Source organism: Eucalyptus grandis, chromosome 6 (genome assembly GCF_016545825.1).
Source record: "Eucalyptus grandis isolate ANBG69807.140 chromosome 6, ASM1654582v1, whole genome shotgun sequence".
NCBI lineage: Eukaryota > Viridiplantae > Streptophyta > Magnoliopsida > Myrtales > Myrtaceae > Eucalyptus > Eucalyptus grandis.
Genome location: NC_052617.1, coordinates 15,307,508 through 15,317,598, shown reverse-complemented (window position 1 = coordinate 15,317,598; position 10,091 = coordinate 15,307,508). Strand labels below are relative to the sequence as shown.

Genomic DNA, 10,091 nt, shown 5'->3' with positions numbered 1-10,091 from the left:
CGAAGCTGAGATAGTAACATTAAATTGCATTTTTTTAATCCCAATCTCAAGTGCTCTTTGTATACTTAATGAAAATCATTTCGAGGTTGATCATACGTAACGCAGAAAAAAAAATTATATTTTAAAAATTAGGGTTAACACTATCAAAGATTCCAAATTGATATCTTTATAACAATTTTACTTCAAACTAATTTTTTTTATCATAAAAAAATAATTTGTTCTTGTGACAAATTTGCCATTCCTTAGCTTCCGTTTAATTTTTTCATTAATTATTAAGTTAGATGACATGTGAAAATTGATGAGTATACCAATTTAGAGTTTTACTTTGCATTTGTCACAAATATACCGATTTGTAATTTTTCTTATAACTAACAAAAGGTAAATTTATTATAAATATACTAGTTTTGAGTTTTTACAAGTAAATTTGTTATAAATGTATCCATTTTGATTTTTATGATATTAACCCTAAAAATTATAAGTTTTCTTTATTCAGTTAGTCGTGTTACATAACATGAATTTATAAATAAGTATGGAAAACAGTCGGCCACATTTTAAAATTTAAATAATGCGGGAGCCCTTCTTTTTAACTTTTGCAATAGAAATAAGTATTTTGAAAACTTCCAAAGAGGGAAATATATCTACGGAATGTTGAATTCCTGATTTTCGTCAATGATAAAGTACCTATAAAGAGGAAAATGATAAAGAGGAACAGTTAAATTATTCTTTAAGTTTAGGCTTTCCCTCCAACGACAACTCTCTCGTTCTCTCTCTCTCTCTCTCTCTCGGACAAACACAGAGCGCTCGAAAAAACGTCATCTCACGTCCTCTCCCAAAATCACTCCCTTCCTGCGTCTCCTTGTGCTGTTTTTGGTCGTGGTCGAGGCAGGATTTTCGCGTCGCTTTGCACTCGCAAACGGTTTTTCAAGGGGATCGAGGTCGGAGTTTGGGTCGGTGTCAGGCGAGGGGAAGCAGGGGAAGTTAAGGATGGTGGTGCCTCTGGGTTCAGTTTCCAGAGTGGTTGTCTGCGTTGTTCTTGTCGTGATTTGCTGTGCGGTCTTCGACTGTGATGCTCAACTCTTGCCGCAAGATGAAGGTACGCCAGAATGACCAAAACTTTTCCTTTAATGGCAGTTAAAGTTTTTCTTTTTGGCCCTCTGTTTTTTTGTGGGATAATTGCTTTGCGGACTCTGATCCTGAATCTCTCTCTGGCTCTTCTCCATTGAAATCTGCAAATTGAACTATAAAGTTTGGAGCTTTTATCACATTTCTCAGTCCTTTTTTTCTTCGCAATTTTTGTTTCTGGTCCAAGAATTTCTGGGGGGTGCCGGAGATATTTCTTCTGCACTTTCATTTCCTTTTCTGAAAACTCTCCCTAGCAGACGGAGCAGGGACTGAGACTGAGGCTGCCGACGGCGGCCACCGCCCCCTGCCGCTCTAAAAGTTTTAATTTGATGAGAAAATTCTAGCATAATTTTCATCTCCCGTCTCTCAACCTAAAAATCCTACCTCCATAATTAGACTTTCATATCCAATCCAAGTACGCTCTCTTTCCTCAATTATGACGCAGATAATCCTACTTTATCTGGTCGAACTGGCAAATTATTGGTGAAGTTTTCCTTTCTGGGAACAGGCAGTTGGCGAGGGCAATTGTTTCTCCCAACCTCCTTTTACAATCCTAATCTTGTCAGGAAAAGAAATTTAGGATTCAAGAAAAATCAGCGGGGAAGGAGTACTGGGTTTTTTTTGTTCAGTCAAACCTTGTCTGTCTGGGTCCACACAGGCCCATCTCTCTCGGACAGATCTTGAAGGCGTGCGTGCATGGAGGGTGCGTCCAATCAGAATCTAGTCTTGCAGTACTCCACAGGAAGTTAAAATTCACAACTCTGTGATATTGAACTTACCAAAAAAAAAAAAAAAATCTGTGATATTGATATCACATCAGGCTAGTGGTCTTGCGTCGGGTAGCAATAATTGGGATCGATGGGCCTTCCTGAATATTGCCACCAGTTCACATGGAGATGACCCTTTTCTGCACTCCGCTTCCTGCAATTTGGTTGCGCTCATCTTGACATGTATATAAAAATTCCTGCTCTTTTCGATGGGGAAAGAAAAGGTACCATCACATAATTATGTGAGAAGTAATATGATCATCACCATTTAAAGATTCTTCTCTGTTGTCAGCCAGTTAATACCCGCCAGCCATAACATGGTCGAATAAATGGCATATATTTCTTGGGTGCGAATTCGCTCTCTGGATTGCAATGGGAGAGGAACAATTGGCTTTTTTGACCCCCCTGATTTGGTCAAACTTGAGAAGATAGGAGACTAGTCTTCTCTCACCCAATAGACGTACATTGTTTACTTTTCCCGAACAAAATAGATTAAATGTCCTGCTGTTCAACGCGCTGTTTGTGATTTTTTTCCTGCTATTCTAATATGGAAGCTGGCATTGGCATTTAATATGCATGACAATGAAATCAATCTATCATGATCGCCTGTACCATATCTTATGTTGCAAGCTCATCTTCCCATATACGCAGCTTGTACAAGCACGTAGTTTTAATTCAATCAAGTAAATACCATGCACTGTCTGAAGTTTACTCATTGCCCTACAGTCCCAAGATTGGATAAGCCTTTCTTACTTGTGGTCAAGCCTATTATAATCACCTTAACCTAGGGGAGCTACCTTCGTTGGCTCGACATTGTTCTGTGCTAATGCACAAGAGTTGTCGCATAAAATAAGTACTTACCAGAGCTTGTATGGCTGGAGCCTTATTACCACAAACAAACTCACAAGCGCCTGCTAGTGTACATGTTCATTTGGTCCTTCTAAATCTCTTTCATATTTCCAGCAATGGATACTAATAAAGGATTTCTTGTTTGTGCTTGCAGTTGATACACTAAACACAATTGCCATGAAAATGCAAAACAAATATTGGAATGTAAACGAGACATCGTGCATTGGGGGTATAGGTCTAAATGTGACCCTTGCTTCAGGAATAATAAGCAACGTGACTTGCAACTGTTCCTTCAATGACAGCACAGTTTGCCATGTCACAAACATGTATGGAAGACCTGATAGTTATTTTCGTTTCTTCCCATATCCTTCTTTCACGTACATCGATTGCAATTCACTTGTTGTTCTTTGTGTCACAGCCAGTTGAAGGAACTTAATTTGACAGGGATTTTTCCTGATGAATTTGGCAACCTCACTTACCTAAGGGAAATGTAAGTTAGACTTGACCACATGAGATCTTTTTATGTGGAAGGTAATTTGGCCAAAGAAATTGAATGTAACCAATGGGCCATGGTTCTTTAATTTCATGGGAAAATCACAAAAAAGCATGCTATGAGTTGGTGAAAAGTATTCTATTTTCACCTTATCTTATTATTGACAATGTTTTTCCGTAATTCTTGATTGATCTTTCTTAAACACCGAGTTATCAATTTTCTCAATCATATATCTATATGAGAAATGTAACAATCATGGGGATCTAAAGCAAACTATTGCTTGGGAATTGTAAAAGTTCTAAAGCGTGCACTCTTTGCAAGCAGAGACATCACTCGTAACTTCATCAGTGGATCGCTCCCCACAACTCTTACTCAGATACCACTTACTATTCTGTAAATTTCTTTTCATACATCAAATTTCATTATCACAATTTAATTATAGGTTCTTAGAAAAAAGAAGCATAATTTTGTTTTTACTTTGGTGCTTCAGGTCAGCACTTGGAAATCGCATAAGTGGTGTTCCCAAGGAAATTGGCAACATTAGCATGCTGGAGGAGCTGTAAGATTTGCTATTAATCATTTGCCTTTTGAATTGAGAATGTGTTAGACCTAATGATGGTAAATTTATGTCTATGCTAGTGTATTAGAGGACAATCTGCTTGAAGGCACTCTTGAGCCGAACATTGGAAACTTGAGCCTTTTAAAGAGACTGTAAGTAAAGTATAGTACATTAATCGGCACACTTTTGCTTCGATAACACATTTTAGAAGTCTTTTTTTAATGTTTGTGAGCTCTCTTGATTGCAAGATTATGAAATAGAAGATCTTACTTTAATCTTCTTGCTTTAATTGGAATGAAGTTTCTCTTTGTTCGGGGAGATGAAAATACACTTTGTTCTATGTTATATACACATATATATTGAGACTTGATCCTTCGATATTTTGAATTCTTTGATGGTTTTTTTTTTTTGGCAGCCTTTTGTCTGCTAATAATTTCACAGGAACAATACCCGAATCATTTGGCAACCTAAAGAACTTAGAAGATTTGTAAGTGGCATCATAATTCTTTTTATCTATCGTCATTGAATTTCCTCTATGGGACCTAATTTGTAGACCACTTGCAGTCGTATAGATGGATGCACATTATCAGGAAAGATACCTGATTTTATCGGGAATTGGACCAAAATTACAAGATTGTGCGTATCCCAATCCTTTTCATTAGTGCAATACTCGAAAGTTGTTCTTATATGACAACATTTCAGGGACATGCAAGGCACATCTATGGAGGGACCTATTCCTTCAAGCATATCGTTGTTGACAAACTTGATGGAGTTGTGAGCATTTGATCATATGCAATTGTTCTTCATCTCTTATAATTTAGTAAGATTATGTTTTTTCTCTAGATGTAGAATGGATGTTAATGTTATGTGATGGAGTGATTTTATATGCATTCGGAGAATCTCGGATTTGAAAGGTTCGAGCTCAAATTTTCCTAATTTGCAGGGCATGAACATGAAAATATTGTGAGCTCCATATAAGAAATAATTGATTTGTTTCTTTTGTCTATATTTTAAGGCTAAATTTCCATTAACTATTGTCTTTAACATTGCAGGATTCTGAGAAATTGCTTACTTATTGGCTCAATTCCATATTACATTGGGCAATGGACAAGTTTGACAACATTGTAAGTTGCTATAATGAGGTGGATTTTTCATTTGATCTCAAAATGTTCACGTGATTTGTGTTCTTTTCTTTGAAAAATCCAGTGGATCGGTTATTAAGCATCGACAGATTTTGTACTTGTCTCGACAGATCTTGTACTTGTCTCGACAGATCATTTCATATTTCGAGAAGAGAATTGTTTCATGAATGAGAAGGGCCTTAATTTGAAGATCAAATTACATGAACTTCTGCATTTTCTCAAGAAAACTATCTGATTCATCTCTTTTTATTTGCTCATCTTTGGGTAGAGACCTCAGCGTCAACAGATTGACCGGTCAAGTTCCTGAAATGATGGGAGCTGCTCTGGATTACATGTAATTTTGATTCTTGACTACTCCTAGTGTCTCAGCAAATATGTAGTTGACTTTCCTTCCTCACTAGGATCATATACACCTCATGTAGTTGGATTCCAAACAATTTTTTGGACAAGTGTTACATGACTTTTATTTGTGAATGTAGGTTCCTGACAAACAACTCCCTTACCGGAGCAGTACCCAGTTGGGTAACAGGGAGCAAGCAATCTCTGTTAGTCTCCTACGAAAATATCCAATTCTTCGTTCTTGCTTTTCCATAAGATGGTCATAGATTGCAGGATTTGACTCATAATTCTTAGTATGAGACTTATGGGTTCACATCTAATATATCACTCTTCAATGTTGTTCTGTCATTATTTATTGGGGTGAATATGCGCACTAACTAGGTCAAGGTATGAACTGCAGCGACTTATCTTACAACAATTTCACCGGTTCTCCTGTAATTAGTTGTCAGCAATCAAAAGTGTGAGTCAATGCACATTCTCTCTCAAGGCAGAAATTTTGTATTTCTGTCTCGTCCCCACATTTCTGGAGTTATTTTCTAACACATTGTGTCGCTTTCCAGTAATTTGGTTTCCAGCTTTTCATCTAATCAAAACAACTCGTAAGTCTCTTTGGCTCAGAGCTATTCACATTGTTGATAATTGCATGTGAAAATCATATTACCGACATTCTCTCTGGTTGATCCTATTAGGCTCTGGTGCCTGGAGAAGGATCTACCCTGCAATGGGAAAGCACAATGTGAGTTCTATTATGTTTGAATTGTTGTTGAGCATAAATATTGAGCTACTTTTGTCCCCTATCATGTTTTAACGCAATATCATCCGACAATCCATTCAGACCGTTCCTTATTTATCAATTGTGGAGGAGCCAAAATGCATTTTGAAAAGAATCAATATGAAGCGGACACCAGTCAAGACGGGCCATCAATTTTCTATTCTTCTTCAGAAAAGTGGGCTTACAGCAGCACCGGGGTTTATATGGGAAATGATAAAGCTGGTTACACCATGAGTAACCCATTTTCTACGAACGTGAATGGCTCCGAACTTTACCAAACAGCTCGCCTTTCCCCTTGGTCAATTAGATACTATGGCCTTTGCATGATGAAAGGAAGTTACAAAGTGCGGCTTTATTTTGCTGAAATTCAATATTCCAATGACGAAACATATAGCAGCCTCGGGAGACGTATATTCGATGTATCGATACAAGTAAGTGAAGTGAAATTTTTCGCCCGATTATTATTTTATTTCGTCTATTTTGCTGAGTTATCGTCTTTTGTTGAGGAATTTGACTTGGGAATTGTTATTATGACTTGGTGTGTGACAGGCCTACACACAACAATCTGACAAGAGCACGATCTTTTCTTACTGAAATTCTTGTTAACTCTGCAGGGCAATCTAGTGTTGAAGGATTTTAATATTGCAGAAGCAGCGGGAGGTGTCGGGAAGGGCATATTCAGGGACTTCGATAACATTACTGTGACTGGCACTACTTTGGAGATTCATTTATATTGGTCAGGGAAGGGAACCGCAGCCATTCCTGATAGAGGTACCTATGGACCACTTATTTCCGCCATTGCAGTGACATCGAGTAAGTCAACGCTGACATACGGATCTCTATTATTCTTTCCTCATGTGGTCATTGAAGTATTTACATATAAATTTGTCAATTTTTTCCTGCTCGTAGACTTTGATGTCGGAAGCGGACTATCAGCTGGAGCAATCATTGGAATCGCAATAGCTTCAGCAGTTCTCCTTTTATTGATATTACTAGTCCTTAGGCTAACAGGATTCTTAGGCGGCAAAGAAGTTGAAGATCCAGGTGAGATTATCATACTGACATATCTGCTCACGCAAGAATTTGTCACTCTTTGATTCATTACACAAATATGATGCTTATTTCAAGACTGTTTATTTGCTTTCTTATTTTTTTATGGAATTCTTATGAGTAAATTGTAATACTGCAAAAGTTAACCTTGTTGCTTTTAATTAGGATTGCATGCCTATGAGGCATAGACCATATAAGTGAATCACTCCTTAGATTGATAGTTTGTTGTAGAGCTCCTTAATTCTTTTTATTGCATTCTTGGTAAATACCTTGGTTTTTCTCTTTGTTTTTTTTTTTTTTTTTTCAGAATTACGTGGGCTAGATCTCCAAACTGGCCGTTTCACTTTAAGGCAAATCAAAGCCGCTACGGGCAACTTCGCTTCTGTGAATAAGATAGGTGAAGGAGGGTTTGGGCCGGTTTACAAGGTAATTCATAGTATGTTCATAACTTCATCCTCCATTCAATATGAAGGAATTATATGATAAATCGAGTGCGTATCTTTGTTTTAGACTTACATTGCAGATCTTGTCAAGCCAACCATTTTTTTAATGAAATAATATATGATCTGTTATGAGTCTTAAATTCGTATTATTAATTTTAGGGAATACTGTCGGATGGAACTATAATTGCTGTGAAGCAGCTTTCTTCTAAATCAAAACAAGGCAATCGTGAATTTCTCAATGAGATAGGCATGATATCTGCTCTTCAGCACCCAAATCTCGTAAAGCTTTACGGCTGCTGCATTGAAGGAAATCAGTTGTTGCTAGTTTACGAATATTTGGAGAACAATAGTCTTGCCCATGCAATTTTTGGTAAAAGATGCTTTTCCTAAGCCGACTAATATGCTATTAATGGGCATCCAACTAAACTCTCTTTGTCTCTCTCTTCCTAGGACAAGATGAGCAGCTAATTCAGTTGGACTGGGCCACAAGAAAGAAAATATGTTTGGGAATAGCAAGGGGATTGGCTTACCTTCACGAGGAATCTATATTGAAAATTGTTCATAGGGACATAAAAGCAACAAATGTGCTGCTTGATAAGGAACTAAATGCCAAGATCTCAGATTTTGGTTTGGCCAAACTCGATGAAGAAGAGAATACGCATATCAGCACAAGGATAGCTGGAACAATGTAAGTCTTCTATTATTCTAGTTAATTCTCTTCTTTTAATTAGCTTTAGTCTAATGAACTTTTGATTGCTACAAATCGGTATGTTTACCCTGAATGTCCTTCTATGGCCATATTCACCATTACTATTTTGTCTTGCCTCAGAGGTTATATGGCTCCTGAATATGCGATGAGGGGCTACTTGACAGACAAAGCCGATGTCTACAGCTTTGGAGTCGTCACTTTGGAAATTGTCAGTGGAAAGAGCAACACAAATTACAGGCCGAAGGAAGAATTTGTTTATCTCCTCGACTGGGTAATGTATAGCAACTTTTAAGTGATATTGGATGTGAAGCTCTCTTTCTCTACATTCTCCGGGTTTGGTTTGAGGACTTGCAGGTAGAAAGATGGCATGGGACTTCATAGTTAAATGATGGAACAAGCTATTAAGTACAAATTCTATCAGACTAAATTAATATATGAAGGAATAGTTTCTTTGAAGGACTTGTCCCTAAAGAGAAAAAGAAAAAGAAAAGATGGGTTAGAAGCTTAGATTATTGTCATATTGATATGTATGCATTAGCATTCTCAGCGGTGGATAGCATGAATGCATGAACATGATGAGATTCCATCTATCAGTAATCTATTCTCCTCATGTTCCTAAAACTGTTTTCTGTTTCTAAAAGCAAGATAACTGACTAATCTTCTATTTCTATTTGTACATGATGAAAGGCCTATGTGTTACAAGAGCGAGGGAACGTTCTTGAACTCGTGGATCCACGTCTTGACTCGAATTACTCCGAGGAAGAGGCAATGAGAATGCTAAACCTGGCACTACTATGCACCAATCCTTCACCAACTCTCAGGCCGCCGATGTCATCTGTGGTGAGCATGCTCGAAGGGAAAGGCGCGATTCAAGCACCAATAATCAAGCGCGCCGCTACAAATTTAGATCCTAGGTTCATAGCCTTCGATAGGCTAGCTAATAATAGCCAAACAAATGTCTCAACATTCTCTCAGGACACTCGCCAGGTGCCGGGAAGCATGTCTTTAGAAGGTCCATGGATGGAAACTTCAGCTTCTTTCACAAGTAGGGGTGAGACCCGCAGCCATTCTTCAGAGAGCAAGCTTCTCCCAGATGTTTAGGACTCGGATTCGTTTAGTAATTATTATGTGTTCATCAATTTTTCTCTCCAATAGTGTACAGGAATCATACGGTGGAAATATAGAGAATAAGAATGTCGCTGAAGGATGTTATATAACCACGTTATCGTCCGTCCAAGTCCTCGCATTAGAATTGAGCATGTGCTGGCCTTTAGGCACAAGGTATGGCTTCATCTAGGTGACTCTCAATTGTATGATTTTTCATATTTCGAATTTCTCGGTAAAGTATGTGCACAATAAATTTACCCTTTTTTGTCCATAAAAATTCAAGATACTCACGAGAACGTTCCGTTTCCTTCATTGTTTTAACTCGATTTGATATAATAGAAGCACCTAAGATCACGAACTAGGTTTTTGGAATGTCTAGTTGCTAAGCTTGTAGTTCAGAAATTGTAGATTTATCGATTTCAGGCATTGTCTATGGTGTGTTCCCAACGAAAGTGCACTTATAGAGGTTGACCTCTTAAAAGAAACATTCTTCAGCATGACTTAATGTAATCTTCTACTCATAAAGATAGAGCTCATTGTTGTGCATGTGGGGAGTAGAGATCATATAGTCTACATCTATCCTCCAACAACGCCTCCATTAACCATATTGGTACAGATATTTTCTCCAAATAATGAAACTATTTTTTCATTATCCCATGACCTATATCATTGAACTATTTTATCTTGTCTCTTGTCCATTCTCTCCCAAAAACATCCTACGCACATGTAAATTTGCACA

At 37.6% G+C, this 10,091-nt stretch overlaps 1 protein-coding gene across 1 annotated transcript; it reads left to right on the top strand.

Moving 5' to 3' along the window:
• The first annotated feature begins 738 nt into the window (after positions 1-738).
• Positions 739-9,565, top strand: LOC104430812 (probable LRR receptor-like serine/threonine-protein kinase At1g53430). The gene is made up of 24 exons (XM_039314808.1): positions 739-1,093; positions 2,893-3,064; positions 3,157-3,228; positions 3,556-3,624; positions 3,722-3,790; positions 3,871-3,942; positions 4,206-4,277; positions 4,355-4,426; positions 4,493-4,564; positions 4,688-4,753; positions 4,843-4,914; positions 5,201-5,266; positions 5,412-5,477; positions 5,672-5,731; positions 5,832-5,870; positions 5,961-6,007; positions 6,107-6,474; positions 6,658-6,856; positions 6,953-7,087; positions 7,401-7,519; positions 7,696-7,906; positions 7,987-8,224; positions 8,366-8,516; positions 8,933-9,565. Exons 1-24 carry the CDS (start codon positions 985-987, stop codon positions 9,344-9,346), a joined length of 3,030 nt encoding a protein of 1,009 aa, XP_039170742.1. The 5' UTR covers positions 739-984; the 3' UTR covers positions 9,347-9,565.
• Positions 9,566-10,091: the final 526 nt, after the last annotated feature.

Coding starts and splice junctions, on each gene's coding strand:
- LOC104430812 (XM_039314808.1), top strand. CDS start 985: ATGGTGGTGCCTCTGGGTTCAGTTTCCAGAGTGGTTGTCTGCGTTGTT. Junction 3,229..3,555: donor CTCACTTACCTAAGGGAAAT/GTAAGTTAGACT, acceptor CTTTGCAAGCAG/AGACATCACTCGTAACTTCA. Junction 4,565..4,687: donor TTGACAAACTTGATGGAGTT/GTGAGCATTTGA, acceptor ATGCATTCGGAG/AATCTCGGATTTGAAAGGTT.